Source organism: Astatotilapia calliptera, chromosome 4 (genome assembly GCF_900246225.1).
Source record: "Astatotilapia calliptera chromosome 4, fAstCal1.2, whole genome shotgun sequence".
NCBI lineage: Eukaryota > Metazoa > Chordata > Actinopteri > Cichliformes > Cichlidae > Astatotilapia > Astatotilapia calliptera.
The window spans coordinates 25759726-25779424 of record NC_039305.1 but is presented as its reverse complement, the minus strand read 5'-3'; the positions used below and the strand labels follow the sequence as shown (position 1 = coordinate 25779424).

General features: G+C 43.6%; 1 protein-coding gene across 2 annotated transcripts in view; it reads left to right on the top strand.

Moving 5' to 3' along the window:
* The window catches only part of smurf2 (SMAD specific E3 ubiquitin protein ligase 2), a 51645-nt gene that overhangs the window by 23410 nt on the left and 8536 nt on the right, over positions 1-19699 (top strand). For both annotated transcript variants that reach the window (XM_026165748.1, XM_026165749.1), the window contains 9 exons: positions 1764-1872; positions 8349-8482; positions 12064-12129; positions 12607-12691; positions 12856-12939; positions 13336-13550; positions 15802-15886; positions 16835-16993; positions 17084-17131. In XM_026165748.1, coding sequence (XP_026021533.1) covers positions 1764-1872; positions 8349-8482; positions 12064-12129; positions 12607-12691; positions 12856-12939; positions 13336-13550; positions 15802-15886; positions 16835-16993; positions 17084-17131 — 985 coding nt within the window. The remainder of the gene's footprint in view (positions 1-1763; positions 1873-8348; positions 8483-12063; positions 12130-12606; positions 12692-12855; positions 12940-13335; positions 13551-15801; positions 15887-16834; positions 16994-17083; positions 17132-19699) is intronic.

The window sequence follows — 19699 nt, the reverse complement described above, 5'->3', positions numbered from 1 at the left end:
GACAGAGAGGCCACTGTTTGCAGCTATGCTAGTATTTAAACAGTTTCATTTCAACAGATTTTCTCCAAATGTTCCTAATATGCAGTGTGTTTGGTAAATTTGTCTCGTATCGTAGAATGCCTTTAAAACCCTATAAGTGTAAGTTTTGTGCAACTGTTGCTTACTAGGTTCTTCAGCGTAGGTGTCAGCAAGTGTCACGTTTTGGTGTGTTTGGGTCAGGCTGTCATGGTGAATGAGCGTTTAAGACCCTCTGCTCGCTCAGGAGCTGAGCAAACATTCAGTTACGTGGAGAGTGGTGCTGCGAACATGGATACATATACAGACTTGGCTCTCGTGGTGTATTACAGTGTACTTATGTGAACATGCTGATCCAAGCTACAACTACTTTATTTGTAGATAGGAAAACATCAATCATAGAGGCCAGGCGCTTTTTGTGAAATAGTCACGAAAAAGTCTGTTTTGTGCTCAGGCACAATTTTAGTTTTTTTGTTGGGTTTTTTTTTCATGACAGAATGGCTTTAACATGTATTTCATGTCTGCAGCTTGTATTTTGCCCAGACAAAGCAGGGATGTGTCTCATGCTCACAAGTGAGGAGTCAATCCGATTGCAGGATGGGAGAGGCTCTCTGGAGAGCAGCTAAAAGACAGGGAGTGCCACAAAGCAACCTGGCCAGTGAGCCAGCCAGTAACCGTAGCTGGTTAGCAGCAACTGAACTTTCAAAATAAGAGGACGGAAGATTTTCTGTTACTAAGTACATCACAGTTCTCTAAGACGGATATAAAGTACAAGTCTCAAATCTAGTCATTGTGGGAAAGCTGCTCACCATCTGCGCTGCTATCATGCTACTCTGCTACATGTGCTGCAGACAGTACTAGACTGATGTAACGAGTGCAGCTGGAGCCGGTAAGCTAAGTAAACGGTGTTATGACACTATTTACAAATTCCCCTGATCTTTGTTTTCTCCCTATCAGAGAATTTTGGAGAACATATACAGCAGGGATGCCAAACATAAGGCCCGCGGGCCAGAATTGCCCCGGCAAAGACTCCAACCTGGCCCGCTGGCCGTGTTTGTAAAATGTTAATACATTTTACAGCTTGTGCTACTAATAAAGAACACCTCCACCGTCTTTCATACTACACCAAAGTAATAATCAATTAAAATAACAGCTTTTGGGTTCCCCAGTGTTTTTACAATTTAAGTCCAACGAGTTGTGTTGATAGATTTATTTAATTAAATAGAGCAGAATATATTTAGCTGCGCTTCTTTCTCTTTTATTGAGATATCGTAGGGATTAAATGTGCAGCTAAACTTACGCAGACAGAAAGTGGATTTTTACTTGTCCGGCCCACTTTAGATCAAAGTGTGCTGTATGTGGCCCCTGACAAAGAATAAGTTTGACACCCCTGATATACACCAATCAGTGATAGGCTGCTACAGGCTAGTAGCACTGGTCCCACATTCTCAAACTGTTCTGGAGCACAAGAACTGTAATTATCATTTGCACCATTTATACTGTGAATTAATCATTTGTTATGTAAGGTGTCCCGTGCATCCTTGCACTGCAATGCGTTAACACCAGAGGATGTCAGTTGTCATAAGAATAGAAAAAGTTTGTGGAAGTAATAAAATGGTAATCTTTAGCCTGCCTGGACTGGTCCTGCAACAGAAATCAGTGTTGTGTTGATCACTGCATGTGCATTGTCTTTGTGTCTTGTTAAACTGTTTATTCTTGTGCTGCGGTGTGCTCTTTTCTCCCCGCAGGCCTGCCTGATCCATTTGCCAAGGTGGTCGTGGATGGTTCAGGACAATGCCACTCTACAGACACTGTGAGGAACACGCTTGACCCAAAGTGGAACCAACATTATGATCTGTGAGTCTCAGAGTCATTTTTCTTCTTCTTCATTTATTTATTTATTTATTTATAACACTGAATCATTTCTGACATCTGTTTGTAAGGATTTAAAAAGTCTTCTTTGGTTTATTTGAATACCTCCCACCGCCCCACAGACTAAATCTGATTACAAACAGCAGTTTGAGGCCATGCTTGGCTTATTGCAGTGCCTCTCAATTAGTAAGCCTTTCTTTTTATAACCTTGAAGTGTGAGACTTTGCCAACCGATGAAAACAGCTCTTGCATCTGGCCTCTCACTTACTTAAATACTGTGTAATGACATAACCCTTCAGTCGAAAAATGTCCCTTGGAACAGTATTTAAGGAATCAGAAAAGGAGGGCCGTCTCCAATAGTATTTTCTTCCATTGACTGAAACACGTGCATGTCTTGTTGTACCCCGATTGCCTTTTTCCCAAAGATGGAGTGTCCTGCGAAAGTAACCTGGAAAAAACAGAGACAGAGCGTGAGTGAAAATGTGAGAGTGAAAGTTTCCAGTATTGGCCCAGTGTTTATCCAAGCCGTCATGCGTAGCCAACAGCGAGAGGAAGCACGTGTCTCCGTTTGTTTGGTTGCTGGGGATACAGGACCCTCTCTCTACAAGGCCCCACGCCTGTCGCATTTGACAAGAGGGAAAAAGTCACGCGCACGTACGCACACCTCGGGGATGAATTGCTGGAGCGGAGAACACAGACTCGTGGCTCAGTGGAAACGTCTGTGCTCTAATTTGTCCCGAGAGCCTGCAGATATCGTAGACTGGAATTTATGTGAAAACGACTTGGGTTTTTCTGCACCGGTGATACGTTTACCATGACTGTATCCCGTTTTACTGTCTGTGTTTATTCTCGTGGTGAACAGCAGAAGGACCCTCAGGTGGTGTGTTGGAGGAGAGAGGTTTTAATTGACTGAGAGCAGCTTCTCTGGCTGTCTGGCTGGCTCACACTTATTAAAATAGGGCCTGCAACACCTGGTGTTCCCAAAAGAGCCTAGTGCATTAAAGCTGTTGGCAGTGACTCTTTTTTTCCATTTGTTGTGTGTGAGGGTGTAGAAATGATGTGTGTGTGTGTGTGTGCTGGGTCTTCATTTCTTGGGCATGCTGCAGAGAGCAAACTGGCCCATGGTCTGTGACCCTTCAGCATTGTTGCAGGATGTTGCCAGCATGCCAAGAATAGTAGACGCAGTCTAGCTAGCTGCCTGGGTCGCACAATCCTTCTGCTTGCTCTCGGTTTCTAAAACAGATCCGTAACACTCATAGGATATGACTGAAATAAAGGAAGTCTAAGCTGAATAACTCCTGTTGGGGATTAGTAGAGGCAAGGATACTGTAATTATGAGTAATAAAACCGTTCGTCTGGAGGACCTTCATCGTTGTAGTAAGTGACGGGAAGTGTCTTCCTGCATTTTTGCACTCTTTTGTCATGCTGTCACATTTATTCAATTAGGAATCCATCAGATATAGTGTTATTAAATAATACATCTGCAATGTTAAGTGCCCTGTCTAGACTCAAATTTCTTTACACCCACCCGCTTATCCATTCCCCTCCCATCGTCTGAGCTCTAATTCTGTAGAAGCGACAAGTTCAAAAGAACTAATAGCTGGCTATTCCAGTTTCTCAGCTTTCCAAGGTACTACCAGTACTGTGCAAAAGTCTTGTGCCACCACTCATTTCTTTAGGTACGGTAATTAATTGAGACATGTGCAAACATACATACTAATATAAAGGCATAAACAGAATTTGTACAATTTTGAGTGCCAATATTTGGTATGATGACTTTTATTCTGAACTCTTCCATCTTGTCATTTCTTTAATAGTCTTCAGGAATAGTCGTCTGCCTTTCTGTTTAAATGACCCCACACTGCTTCAATAATGTTGATGTCTCGGCTCTGGGGAGCAGAGTCCTTGACTGATAGAAAACACCATATATAATTCTCCAGCTATGCTTTTACTACATTGGCAGTGTGTTTAAAGCCTTTGCCAATCAGACACTTTCCTGATTGCATACATTTCTACATTCATAATTACATCAATTTTTACAAGACCCCAACATCACTGGCTCAAATGCAGCCCAAACCATGACAGAGCCTCCACCATGCTTTACAGATGTACACACACTCCTGACCACTTGTGTATATATTGACTAGAATTTGAATCAAAAATGTCAAATTTGGATTCATCACTTCATCAGACCTGTTGCCACTGATTTTCAGTCCAGTTTTTCTGTAATTTGACATACCTCAGCCTTTTCTCCTGCTACTTTAAGAATAGCTTCTTGTCAGCCACTGTTCAACTGAGTTTTTTTACTGCAACTTTTTGTGTGTGTCAGATGTTGCTTGTCCTATTTAGCTCTATCCACTGATGTTAGGTACTACTTGACTGGCAAATGACTGACCTTGCAATATAATACATTATTAATTCTATAATAAAAATGGTGTATTCTATTACTTTGAGCTATTTCAGTTCCAAATCTGTCATAATTGCTTGTGTCTTTTGGTCTTAAAATATCTTAAACACACATTTGCTAACAAAGGACCTTAAAATATATTGTCTTAAAATCTGTTTTCTGTTTTGCGAGGGTTTTTTTCCCGTTAAATCACTGGGTTAAGTGGTTTTGTTTTCGAGTCCAACTCCTGACTGTTGTTTGTTGCTTTGTTTTGGCTGGGATTTGGTTTAGTACATGTAATACATTGAAAGAATCCCTGAGGATAATGCTGAAAGCAGCCTCGCTGGGAAGCCTGCTTGTTTAGGTCCAGTAAAGTCTAACAAGAAATGACTTGAGAGCGATGATTGCACTTTGTGGTTAATGATGTAACTGTTGTATCTGTAGCAAGCAAGCTGTTGTGTATGATGAAATGGTTTGGGTTCCTTAGAATACTTCAATTTAAACTTTTTATATTTGTTAAATCAAAGAGGTATTTTATTACTGCCCTTTTTTAAGAGTCTTTAGGAAACAGATTTATTTTTGTTGGTGTTCGTCCACAACACAAATATCTGACACTGATTCACAGGTCTGGGATTTGTTGCATTTGTATCTCTGATTATGAATTTTTCATTTTGGTGTGTATTTTTTTCTTAAACCTAAAATAAAACCAAAGATTCCTCTACTTAATGAAAGGTGTATTAAAAAAGCACATATGGCTCTTTAAATCTGCTGCTTTTCCTTTAATGCCAGTTTTCCCATTGAGTGTGTGTGTGTGTGTGTGTGTGTGTGTGTGTGTGTGTGTGTGTGTGTGTGTGTGTGTGTACCTATGACTGTATGAAAAATCTTAGCCAGACTAATGAATTTTATTACAAGGATCCAGATGACTTTGGTTTGGTTATAATACTTCCCTCCTGTCATGTCTGTCTGACATAGTAGCGCTCTCTCTCACATCGCACCCCAGACAGGCATTTGGCACTGACTCAAAATGTCCAGACGTCTTACTCACAGCCTCATTGTTTCATATCCCTTTTGGTAAGCAGCATGATAATTACAGTGGGATGCAGTTCTCCGAATCGTACAGACGATTAGTTTTAGACTGAAGGAGGGAGCCCACCCGAGCAGATGTGCCGCAACAGGTTCACATGCTGAGATTTTATCACACTGAGGCCTGACACACGAGGAGGCAGACACGATAAGGAAATAATTCCACTTATTTAGACGCGTCTCTCATTGCCAGCACATCTGTAACTCTGTGTGTGCCTGATCATGTCCTTTACTTGCATAGTGGTCAAACCAGTTAATCTTTTAAAGAGAAAATTATGCCCATTTCCAGCTCCCTTTTAAAAAAAGAAAAAAAAATTTCATGGAGTCTACTGGCCTATCCCAATTATTTTTCCCAGTTCCCCCATTCCCACTCCCTCAAATGCATCTTATTTCTGATTGGTTGCCCCTTGCTGACAGAAGATTTGACCCACCGAGTGGGAGGGGCTTTTGTACCTATAACCTGAGCTCAGTGCCTGTGGTGGTGATGATGATGATGATTATCTCTCTTTGAAATCAGACCACAGAGCCAGGATGATAAAAAGTAAAAAGACTGTTGAAATGGAGCATTTAAAGCAGTTTGAAGCCTGAGCTTTCTGGCTCTCAGGAGTTTGTACTCAAGCTGACCTCATTATTTGAAAGCTTGACCAACAATAATATTGGTGTAACAATGTACACCAGTCAGGTACAATGTTATGACCATTGAATAAGATTGTGTTGGTCCTCCTTTAGTTGCCAAAAAAAAGCCAGACCTACCCATCAAAGCATGGACTCAACTCGACCCCTGAAGGTGTGCTGTGGTATCTGGCACCAAGATGTTGGCAACAGATCCTTTAAGTCCTGCAAATTTTGAGGTCCTGCCTCCATGGATTGGACTTGTTTGTTCAGAACATCCTAGAGATGCTCAATTGGAGGAAAATTTGGAGGCCAAGTCAACCCTTAAAATTGCTATTGCTTTCCTCAAACCACTCCTGAACCATTCGTACTTTTTGGCCTGGTCCATTATCCTGCTAAAAGAGGCCACGGACGTGAGGAAATACGGTTTCCATGAAAGGGTGTTCATGTTCATGAAGCAATTTGGGTAGATGGTACGTGTCAAACTAACAGCCACCTGGAGGACTCGAGGTTTCCCAGCAGAACATGGCTTTCCATAGGTCATCCTGGTCTCAGGTGTTCCCCAGGTAACCAATGCCCACAAATACCCAGCCATCCAGGCCGCCTTCTCTCATCGCTCCAGTTCTGATGCTCACATACCCATTGTTGGTGCTTATGGTCGTGGGAAGGGGTCAGCATGGATACCCTGACTGGTCTGCAGCTATGCAGAACCATACACAACAAACTCCATCTAACGCTGGTTCTGATAGAACCAGCGTTAGATGGAGATAAAGAGAGATAATCATTGTTACTCACTTCACCGGTCAGTGCTCATTTTCTGTCTTACAAAAAACAATCAGGCATAACATTGTAAGGAAAACTATAATAGGACCTTGTAATGTTCTCAGTACTTGCAGTACAACCGTAGCAATCGCTGTCAGTCATAACACGGGCTAGTTTTTACGCTAAGTTTGTGTAGTGTTTACCTACAAAAACTTGTATACCTATACCTGTTATTATTTCCCTCTTTACTCTGTCTCGTGACACCATTCCCATTCAGTTAGCTTGAAATAACAAATAGTATCACAGTGAGACTAAAGCTGGGGTTTTTTTTACACAGGAACTACAAAAGATGTCAGAAGAATTGGGTCAGGACATTGTCTGAAGTTTTCTTTTGTAGATGTAGCCCACAGCTGGAGATCATTTACATCAGCCATGAGCCGCCTGAACGAGGCAGAACACAGGACAGCCAATCAACAACCGCGAATTCACCTGCAGCTTTTTTCACATCGCCACAGATCGGTGCAGTCGGGCATCACAAAGCCTTTGTACTGGAGCTGCATTTACACTTGCAACTCCTTCCACTGCTGTCTAGAAAAGCTCATGTCTAAAACAACCGTAGACCATCAACCTCTGAAAAACAGGAGCCTCTATGATGTTTAATAGGGTGATATCCCCTCAGAGCTGCTAGCGCTGCTGCAGAGTCGGTCTTGCTGTGTGATATTTCATCCTATAATTATTGACTTGTCATTTAAATTTTTTTTCATCCTCTTTAAGTGCAATCATTAACCATCTTCAACCGAGATTACAGTGGGTTTTAACATTATGTCGAGGGCTTACTGTACAGCTACTGCACTTCTTACCTCATCATAAACTCATAAAGTCAAAATAGTTTACTTTGAGGCAAACAGCCTTCAAATTATATAACTAATGTTACGGCCTTCCATGTTTGGCAGAGCAGTTAATGACTGTTTATACCCAATCATAATTTCAGTGCTGCTGGTTTGATCAAAGAAAGTCATTTGTACTTTTCATATATTGAGGAAAATGGTTTTCTTAAAATGTCTTGTGTGTAAATTGTATAAGCCAAAAGAAAACTCGATGTCAGCCCAAGTTTAAAAATCCATTTTGTAGCAAAACGTAGGGCTTATTTCATTTCCCCTGCACGCTGGGAGAGTATTTAAAATGACGACAGATCAGGGGGCATTTTACAGCTAAAGTGGTTTTGTTGCTGTGGTGTCATCGCAGGAGTACCGTGGCCTTCTGTCCCACTTTTATTGAGGATGGCTGGTGATAAATGATTCAGAGAATCCCACTCCACTTGTGGTGCTTCGTCTTCTTCTCAGGCACAGAGGATCAGAAAATCCCTCTGAGCTTGCTCACCTACCTCTTCCACATCCATGTGTGCCGACTCCGCCTCGCTTTGTAGTCCTTGACAAGGAGTTTTAGTAGTAACCTCCGTGACGTGGGTGCGTCTTTGCTGTAGTGCCGGGGAAATCCTCAGGGAAATTTCTATTACCTTTCACCAGATGTCTGTTTGTTGAGCAGTAAAAGAGAGTTTCTATGGCACATCTCATTAAATACGTGTACCTATTATATCTCCTTTTCTCTTTCCCAACAGATACATTGGAAAATCGGATTCCATCACCATCAGCGTGTGGAATCACAAGAAGATCCATAAGAAGCAAGGAGCTGGCTTTCTGGGCTGTGTCCGCCTTCTGTCCAATGCTATCAACCGCCTTAAAGACACAGGCTGTAAGTGCCAGTGATGCTTTAATGTATCTGCCGCACATTATGATGTTTAATTTTCCCTTTTTTCCCTAAACCCTCTTTAACAGTGTAGCTCTCTGTGGATTAACAATATATTTGGCATTTTGTGTCAGCACAAGTAGCAAAGTGATGTACTTTAATGCGTATAGATTTCTGCATCCAGGTTAAGATTGTCTTGTAATATTCAAATCTCCAGCCCAACCTTATACCTCTGAAAAGCTTGTACAAACATGACAAATGACAGCTGCTGGTTATAGGTTATACTTCATTATCATTATGAACATTATGACCAGATGGATCTTTTTAAAATTTTGCCAACTGGCCTCGTACTTTTGGCCCCAAAAAAGCAACTAATTATATTAATTGTTGAAATTAGCAGCTCTAAGTCTGCGTTCATGGATCTCTGTGGGAAAAGGATGGACTGCACTGTTTCTTGTCTAATGTGCGTTGGGATCTCGTACGTCAGTAGTCGGAGAATGGATTGAGAAATTGACAGGCAGATCATGGAGTATCTTCAGCGATGTGGAGAGATGGGAGCCTCAAGCTGCGGGTAGTGACCTAAAAAAATAAGATCACAGATACAAGCGGTGAAAATGAGTTTCCTCCAAAGAGTTGGTGAGGGATGAGGCGTGGAGCTCAGTCCTTCAGAAGAGACTTAAAGTACATCTCTTCTGCAATGAGCCAGATGAGGTGGGTAGAATGCCTCACAGATTCTTCCTGGGTCAGGTGAAGTGTGCATGTCCAATTGGTGGGGGGGACCTGAGGGCAGACTAGAACAGGCTGAAGGAAATCTGCCTCCGGCTTGGCTTAAGGCCGCCTCAGGGGAGGGGGTGGTCAGTGTAGCTCTGCTGAGACTTTGATTAAAGGAGCACTAAATTCCCAGGAATTAAAGAAATGTAAAATATTTTGGAGCATAGTTAATAGAAGGATGCTTCCTAATAGTTGTCGGTTGATTATTACGAAATGTATATTTGACATATTAAAATAATTCTGATTCAGATAATGAAGGTCCTGAAGACTAAATGTGTTAATAAGATATGAATACAGGTTAAAACGTGAGTCCTCTCCAGGTTGTTGTGAAAATTGATAATAAACATGCTAAAATACTGCTGCATTGTACTTTTCCTTGACATCCAGTTGCTTAATACATACAGAGACACTGTCAGGCTCCTACTTAATATATTGCATTAAATTATAATGCATGTGGAACAGGATATCCGTAATCTTTGTTTTTTCAGACATTTTCTTTAACGGGACTTCCTTAAAATTGAGATTTAAAGAACTCTTGCTCTCCTCACACTTAAAAGAGGGCTTTTCCTTCCAAACTGACTGTTAATATGTTCATTGCATTAATTAGCAGCTGCTAGGATTAGCCTGTGCTTTGCTAATGAGACAGAGGGACTTGATCTCAATGAAAACAAGTATGAAATCACAAACTTTAAAGATGATCTATTACAGTTTTCCTTATACTTGTCACACATGTGTAGTGTGACAAATGCTAAAGGCTCAGTTTCAGACTGTTTTTTGTGCTCGTGGCTCTGTATGATGTAGTTAAGAGCAGATATTCCTAATATGGTCATCTCAGTCACAGGGCTCCACCCACATGCTGTTCAAAGCTTTTGTTTGCCAGGGGTAGCCAATCGGAAGAAAGCTGGCAGAGGAGGCCAACCTCAACAGCAGGCTGATGTGAGGTTTATTTTATCTGGATCTTGTACTTTAAAATATGTCTGGATGACCTCAGTTTTTTTTTCTATTAGCTCTTTATGCGTTATTTGATTTACTCGGTTTATTACAATCTGCTGGAGAAGATGACAGCAGTTAAATTGTCATTTACGGCCATCAGACCTCCACAGCTCACTGAAGCTGGACTATCTGTCCACACCACTGCTGCCAGAGCTACGCGACTGCAACTTAGAGTGGCTCCATTTAGTGCCCTGTCTCACTCGCTAAGCCTGACAGAGGCCAGACCGGGGTGTGAGAGGGGTCAGCACTCTGCCCCTGCCAGAACAGGAAGAGCCATTTAACATCACCCAGCAATTACGGTAAAAATGTCTCATGTCAGAAGCTAACTGGATAAATGAGACGAAGGTCTTAGTTAATGGCTCCCTATATAAAAGCCCTGCCAGATTGTTGTAGCTTCAGCAAAAGCGGTCTGGAGTGAGTCTGAGCCAGTACCTGCTCCATGGGCCTGCGGTCTTGTAGGCAGAACCGTGAAAGAATCCCACCAGTTTTCCTAGAAGCTCCTGACATTGTTGTTTTCCTGGAGGGACACAGGAAACCTGAACCTTGTGCCACAGCTGTGAGTGGTTTGCCTCCCGCTTTTCCCCTCGCTGTCTCTCTCTCCCTCTCTCTCTCCTGGCCTTCTCCTCACCCCTCGGGTTTCTCCTCGAGTCTCCTCTGTAGACTGGGAACATGTGCGCGCGCACACACACACACACACACACACACACACACACACACACACACACACACACACACAAATGCCATTGTGACTAATCTCGCTCTATCTCCGTCTGCCGATCTAGACAACCGGTCATTTCACGCAGACATGCATAATTGTGCAGCTATTTAAGTGTAAGCATAGATATGTAGTGTTGTGGTCTCTCCCCTTGTGTGCGTTTGTCATTCTTTTGTCTGTGTGTGTGCTTTTACCAGCACTTGCCATTCAGTCCCCTCCACAAGCCTTACCGAGGGCACAGAGTACAACTTTTGTGTATAATTGTAGAGCGTCTCGGGTTGACTGTAACATTTATACATAATTGCAACGTTTATGTTTCATGTCCTCTTGTATATGACTGTGCAAGTATTTACATGTATACACTTTCATCCAACCTCAGCACGAGTACATTTTCTGTTTTGTCAGTGGCTGCTGACCTCCGGCCAGCCTCGTAACGCTTCGACCGTTGCCAGTTTTGGTCCCTGTTTAGTCTAGACACACATCCTGAGCTGATCTGCATGACACCCAGACAACAGAGAGCAGATAGTGGCATTTCTCATGTCTGCAGGCAACTTCTTTTTTCCTTTCTCTCTTTTCCGCCTGATCTCTCTCCGTTTCTCACTCACTCTCAAATTCCGCAGACTTTAAGAAGTTCAGACAAAGAGTTTCCAGACTTTGGCAGAAGTTCATGTCCACGCTAAGGCTGAGCGGAATAGTGCAGGCTTTGTACTGAAATTTGTCAAATGTTTGACCCCAGCATTTGAACTGAAGCCCGCTCTGTACCGATGCTCAGTGAGTTTTTGTTTTTTACTGCCAGTGGCTGTTCCACGGAGCAGACCATCTGTTCCAGGGCACAGCCAAGCTGTGGTCTGCAGACAGAAGAATGAGAGACAGATAATGACGGAGACTCTGAGTGATGTAAATGATACAGAGCAGTGGGAATTATCCAAAGTGTGCGGGGAGACGAATACATCCCAACACACGCTAGTTTACATGTCTTTCTGAAGTTGATGAATCCTTTTTTTTTCTTTTGTTCTTTTTACTCCTCCTTTCATCTCTATTCTCATTTCCTGTCTGTCTGATTGGCTTCTTCCTCTCCTCTTTGCCTCTCTCACTCTCTCCTGAACAGATCAGAGACTAGACTTGAACAAACTGAGTCCCAACGACAGCGACACAGTCAGGGGCCAGATAGTGGGTGAGTACGGTTTTGTGTGCCCGCTGTAAAACTATCCGGTGATACTTTATAACTTCCTTTGACAGAGGTTGTAGAAGAATCGCAGTGTTCTGTTTTGCTTCTCACGTGTATAAACAGCTCAAAATGAATGCGACCTGCCAAATGTTGCTTGAAAATCTGCTTCTCTTGTCACACACAAAATACATCACTGAAGCTCAGATTTACCACGTGCTCCCGGCAGAAGTTTAAAAACAAAAAAAGATCTGGAAGGAAATGCATTTTTGTTTAACCAGACCCTTCAGCATACCTCTGATTTGAGAAAAAAAAAAAAAATTAAAAAGAAATAACCTTTTCCCTGCTTCTACTAAAGACACAAAGTTCCATTTTGTGCATGGATAAAATATCTGTGCCTACGCTGTGAGCTGCAGTCTAGTAACACGTGTGTGTGTGTGTGTGTGTGTGTGTGTGTGCGCATCTGTCTGCCATGTGTTGCTGTAGTGAGCCTGCAGTCGAGGGACCGGATAGGCACAGGAGGTCCTGTGGTGGACTGCAGTCGGCTGTTTGACAATGATCTTCCAGATGGGTGAGTGAGTCGGGGAACTCTCTTGTCTTCTCGGAAGAGATATTATTTTTGAAATTCATATAAGAATACGATATCTGCATGTAGTGAAAGGGGGCAGCGCGTCTACTAGATGCTTCTGTGTCTGCTTAACCGTGTGCTGTGTCTGTGTACGTTTCTGCTGCCAGCTGGGAGGAGAGGAGGACCGCGTCTGGGCGCATCCAGTACTTGAACCACATCACACGCACCACACAGTGGGAGAGGCCTACCAGGTGAGTACACTCTGCAGCCTCTGCAGAATCTCAAAGCCAGACCTCTTAAATCAAACAGCAGCAGGCTGATGGAAATCCACATCACTGGCCTCAGTGCTCCCAAACTGGGGAGCTCTGGAGAAAAATTGAGTGGGCTCCTTGAAGGGGGGAAAAAAAAACAAAAAAAAGGTGTCAGACAAATTGCTTCAGACAGTGGCGTTAAATGATACGGAGGAGCTGAGAAGAGCAGAAATGAAGGCATCTCTTTTTTTCCTCTGCCTTTTCTTCTTAGGTTCTTTTTTTTTTTTTTTTTAATGTCTCAAGCAACCTCTTTTGTATTTATTACTCGATTCTGACGTCAGCCACGCTCTTCTGTTAATTATTGAACTCCTCCTACCTGCCTTTTTGCCCTCTCAGGCCGGCATCGGAGTACTCCAGCCCCGGCCGTCCTCTAAGCTGCATTGTGGACGAGAACACGCCTATTAGCACAAACGGCGCCACGCCCACCACAGCGTTACCGCCGAGCAACGGCGACCAGCGAGCGCAGGAGAGACGGGTCCGTTCGCAGAGGCACCGCAACTACATGAGCAGAACCCATCTGCACACGCACCCTGACCTTCCCGAGGGATACGGTTAGTATTTGTGAACATGCGCACAGCCTGGTGAAAAGACTAAAAATGTCACATTTACATGCTTTTTGCAGGTTGTGCACCGTTCTGAGTAAGTGATTGCAGAAGATTGACAAACTGTCATCATTTGCTGCAAATGCACTGAAAGAATTCCTATACGAGTCATGGCTTCCCATAATGCACGAGGCATTTCTTCTTCACTGTTTATTCGCCACTCTGAACGTAATCATTAGTTGTGATTCATCTCTGGCTCTCTTCCACAATTTGTCTCTAGTCCTTTCTTCTTCCCCTCACCCCCAACCGGTCTAAGCAGATAGCTGCCCCTCCCTAAGCCTGGTCCTTCTGGAGGTTTCTTCCTGTAAAAAGGGAGTGTTTCCTTCCCACTGTCGCCAAGCCATTGCTCATAGGGCATCTTCTGATTGTTGTTTCTCTGTTTTCTTTTCTGAATTTTTTATATCTTTTATCACTTATAATAAAATCATTCTTACTGGTGGCAAGAGTCATAAACTCCTACTCCTCCTGACAGACAAACAGGTTATTAACTAATCTGACTAATCAGTTCAGTTCTTTTGAAATGGTGAAGTTGAACTTGAGTTCTCTGAAAAGATAGTCTTCCAATCTTTTAAAAAAAGTGATATAATTCAGTGCACTGTGCTAATAGTTCTGCACTTGACCCAGATTTTCTAATCTTAATGCAGATAAATCTCCAGCGAAAGCCGCCTCCACAACAAATAGTGCCATCGTTCTACTGCTGTTGTGTTAATTGCTTGGCCCTCCTCCCTGCTCAACGCTGAGCCCAGCTAATCTGCGTCCTCATTCAGTCGGCCGCTGCTCACATGACTCTGCAGTTCGACACAAGGAGCCTGAAATACTGGCTCCGTTTTAGACCATCTAATTGAATTGATCTAACTGTTAAAAGCTGGCTGCAGACACAGTCTTCCCCCCTCTGTTCCCCTGATTTTTTTGTTTTTTTGGAAGCAGACAATCAAACGCATTCATATAAAAGCAAACACACACAGGCTGTGTTTCCCTGCACAGCTCAAGGGAATTTTGTTTATCCTCACAGTAACATCATCTGCAGGATTTGGGAGCCAGAGCCATAGAAGCGTATCACAGCTTTGCCCTCAGTCCCTCAGATTAGGAGGCTCCAAGCATTGCTATGCTTGGTCCTCTACCTCCTTTGCTCCCCATCTCTGTACCTCTTTCTCTTAATCGAGTTAACATGAGTGCCAGAAGAAGCAACCTCGGCTGGACCGAAAACAAGTAAAGATTATGATGTTTAGGCATCAATTCATTCAATTTTTTCTGATAACACCAAAAGCTGCTGATTCAGAGAGTGACCTTTCATTTGCACATACAGCCAGTGTAACAAGACCGTGAGAAAGCCTCCTGTACTTGCTTAGCATGTCTGAATAAAGCTCTAAGGATCCTGTGGCTTAATTAAAGGAGAAGCTAGAGCGAGGGGGGTTCATTGTACAGCCTGCAGGACAGAACAGACCTGCCAAAAAGATCCAATCTGGCCTATTTAGATGACTTTCCAGGGGGAGGGTGTATTTATTTATTGATTGATTTTTAAATTGGATCTATGAATTGACTTTACAATGTTGTTTCTTTGAGATTAGGCTTGAACCGGCCCATAAACTGAAACCGCACTTGGAGCTAGACAGATCCAGCAATATAAGTACGTCCTCACTCTGCCCTTACTTTGTTAATTCTTCGGGGTTTCACGTAAAACCTGTCAGCAGCTTTTTGGTTCCCGCATGAGCCAAGAGATGTCTGCCCGCGCCTCGAGCGTGCAGCGCGCTCATCGGCTAAGTGGTGGGTTTGTAAGGTCGTGTGTACGTGCGTATTAAAGTAGGCTAGCACAGCCAAAGGGATGCCAGCGAAGAGCTCTCTCTTGGCAAGCAGCTCCATGGAAATATATGTCATGCCATGATGAATGAGCTCACCAACTAAAGAGTCAGACATCCCCCCCCTCCAGTCTCTCCAGCGTTCATCTCCCTGTCTCTCACCTCACCCCCTCCCTGCCGCCACTTTCAGGCTGCCTTTTGGGATCTCCACTGACTCGAGCAGTTTTTTAAACTCCATCTGTCTATCACGCTCGAATGCAGACGGGGGTCGCCCAGTGGCATACAAACTCAACTCTGTTTTTTCAAATTCGTCTGGATGATTTGATGCACATTTAATTGCCTAATCTAAGTGTTCAAGCGAACATATAATGAACGATTAATTGTATGTTTTTGTCTTACTACAGAGCAAAGGACAACACAGCAAGGACAAGTTTACTTCCTCCACACTCAGACAGGTGTCAGCACGTGGCACGATCCCAGGGTACCCAGGTATATTCTTCACAGGACGTCCAAATGCATACACATAACACTAGTTTAAAGCCAAAAATGCTTCTAGAATAAATGTAGTCAAACCTGTTGCTTGGCTCCACTTTTCATGATATGCTGCTAGAATCAAAAGTTTCAGGTCACTGCACACAGACTGTCTGTGGTAGACAATTGGCTATTTTAATTGGGGGGAATGGGGAAGACACCAAAATCACTTATCCTTCTTTCTTATACTTCACGGTCCCCCTGACAGAATCCATAGCTCGTGTTATTCCCGGTCGCCTTGCAGTGCGCCGTAAACCTGGAGCTGATTATGAGCCTAACATGCTGTGAGAAGACCCATGTCACGGGGCTCTGAGAGCAATTCGGTCCTCTGGCATGAGTACCGAAAGGCCCGAACCACATGGCCAACAGCACACAGGTCTCACTCAGTCATACCAGAGGCTGTTGAGTAACACCCGCTGAGGCATGTGCATCTTATTGATTACCGTATTCTGAAAGAATGCACAATCTCTAAAATGTGTAGAAACAGACTTCAGTGCGCTCGCTCAATAAATCACGACTGATCACTTCTGTCTTGCATCCAATGAGATTATGAGTGATAGAGGATGTTTTTATTGGTCTAGATAGGAGCCTGTCAGGAGCCACAGCTTGTGAGGCTCTGGTCACTTTGGCTCCAAATCTTAAAAACTGAAAGGTTAGCGCCAGCGTAGCTGCAATTTCTGAACATCTTGGTCTCCCTGGAGTCCAGCTGAAAGGCTGAAGGGCAGCTGTAAATAGTTTTAGATGGGAGGAAGAAGAAAAACAGAATAAAAGTGATTTCTCAGACATTCAGAATCCCGCTGTCTGCTTTAATTCTTTTCAGTGCTTAGTGCTTTCACGTGTTTCATATCTACCCTACATTAAATTTGCGCTTTCTAACTCTTTGTTTGCTGTTTTCGTACACCTCAGAGATCTGAGTAATGTAAACTGTGAGGAACTGGGTCCTCTACCTCCGGGATGGGAAATACGGAACACGGCAACCGGGAGAGTGTACTTCGTCGATCATAACAACCGAACCACACAGTTCACAGACCCGCGCCTCTCCGCTAACCTGCATCTAGTCCTAAAGTAAGCATGGGACGCTTCAATCGGGGAAAAATGTGAAATAGACCGATGCAAAAGCAAAGATTTATTTTTCTTTCCATTTCGTCTCTGCAGTCCAAGTCCAAATGGTTCTCGAGGAGGCATCGAGAGTCAGAATGTCAGGTAAGGGTCGGGCTTTGTGCCAGCAACACACACACACCCATACACACACACACAAGCAGACACTGCCAGACTTCATTCGTATAGTTTGCCTCCCTCTGAGCCAATGTTTTTGCCCCGGGATCCTGTGTGTTCACCACCTGCAGACGTTCAACACCCAGCGCACTGCTTCTGCTGAGCAGACGTCTGTGAGCACTCACCCACAGAAATACATACACAGGGCACTTCCCCCGCACGCTCTTTCTTTTCAAATTTCCAAATTCCTCAGTCCATGCAGAGGGTTTTGATCGTAAAGGCGTTTTAGCACACTATCCGTCACAAAGCTGTCTTTGGCCAGACATCAAATAGCAGAGTGGAAACCGAGGCTGGCGTGTCTGCGGCCGAGCAGCGTCTCAACGTCCAGGAGGCGAAGCATAAATTCTATGCCCAAAGTAAATGAAGGAACTGTAATGGCCCGCGCTCGGTGCATGTCGGCGTGCGGGGATGCACATGCTCAGAATTTCTTCCCCTGCGCAGCTGTTCAAACACACACTGCGTAGAAGCATCAGCAGCCGCCGTAGAATTACCCAGAGGCCTTTGCTCTGCAAAAGCTGCAGAAGTGTACGGGCGCTTTGGTGGGCTTTCTCCGCCTGACCTCATTCCTGCTCCGTGCAGAGATGGAATGCATCGACACGGAGATCATGTTTCTTTCTTCTTTTTTTCCCCTCCTTCTCTTTTCTGATGGATCAAAGGACGTGTTTGGGCTTTTGGATTAGCTGGGCCCTGTGGCCCTCCTAACAAAGTTAAAAAAATAAAATTGGTTGCTTTGCATGCCACATTTGTTTATAATAATTTGTCATAAGCATAATTATGACCAGATGTATAAAGGAGAAAAAATGGAATTTTGATTGTGTATAAATTATGATATGAAGATTAGCTAATAAGTGGGTGTGTGTTTTTAAAGTAAGATAGAAAAATGTCTGCAGTTATTGGAGTTCTTGTGCTGTGTGGTTCCTCTTTTTTTGTGTGCGTGTGTTAAGTCTTGGTTACTCAAGAACACTTGGACCTTGGTCTGAGATATGCAAAACCTCCATAAATCTATGTTAATCCTTTCTCTTTACAACTACCATATAATAGATCATCTATAGGCTTTTTTACGTTCTGTCACAGCTTTGGAATGACTTTCTAACTCGTGACAAAAGTCTGGAAAACACATCATTCTTCATGCATTTCCTTCAAGACATCTGCCTTCTATCAGATTTTTAAAAAATGTTCACCCTCCGTGTGCTGTCACCCCAGAAAAATGTTTGAGAGATATATATATATTTATATATATACATCTGTCAGTGTTATAGTTTATTGCCCTCTTTTTATTTGCTAAAGAAACATCCTGAGCATCAAGAGTGTGGTTTTGGTTAAACTTCCTCTGTGATGTTGCAATCCTCTGCAGATTCCAGCCGCTTGAATGGTCAAGGTCACTGTCCAATAGGTAACCGAATCCTCGTCTGGTTTTAAGACCTGGCTGCAGAATTGCCCGTCTGTACAGTTGCATGAGAAATGATATTAGCCTCTCAGACGTTTGTGATTTGTTGCGCAGCGAAAACATTGCTTTTATTGCAACAACTTGTCTTTGCAGTGAGCGTCTTCAGGTAACATGCACCAGAGTCGTGCTCCTCGGTGAGCTTTTGGAAGGAGAACAGAGCCGTAGGGCCGACGACTGTGAGCGAAAGAGACAGAGAGACGGAGCAGGGACGTTTTGATTTATGGGGGAAAGTGCAGCGAGAGATGCTTGTGCCTCCTCTCCTGCTCCTTCCCTCCCAACATCTGAGTGTCTACAGTATTTTGGGCTGTCAGGAGAGTGCCCTTCCTGCCTTCCCTCCCTCTAAGTCTAGTCTGCAGGAAATAAAGGGCTTCACAAGGAGGTCTTCAGTGTCCTATGGGGCCCTGTGGCTTTCTGGGATAGCAGGAAGTGATTGAAAAGCCAAACTGGATTCTGCCTGGCAGTCACCAAAACCAAACTCAGTCACTTTTTCAAGAAGTTGTCATTGTGGTGCAGGGGAATGCAAGCTGTTGGGTGGATAGTTTAAGGTAGTAGTGCTGAGCTAAACGAACTCTGGACACGTTTTTAGGTCTCCTCCCTGTGTTTCTTTGCCTCACTGAAAACCTGATAAAAGTTGGCGTGGACATGATTGTTTTAACCTTGACGTCCCTTTTGAGTGTTACTTCCTACATAGCCATACTGTGCCCGCAGACTGTGGTGTGTGCATGTGTGTGTGTCAGCCACCCTCTGTGCTCAGCTCCACAGTCTGGTGTTTATGACCCTGCTCATGCCTGCCCCCCCGGGCCACTGAAGTGCAAAAGGCCACTGTGTAAATAATCCTTTAGTGAAGGCCTCATAGAGGCTCTTTTGACTCTGTGTGTGTGCTGTGTACCCCCCTCTGAGGCGTTCTTCCCAAACCAAACTCAAAAGTTGTATTCTACACTGGAGTCGGGAGCTTGGTCATCATTAGCCTCAGACAAAGATCACAGTCTCGCTATTGATCGGGCGGTAAGAACTTTAAAAGGCAGCAGTGTTTAAATTAAAACATCAGT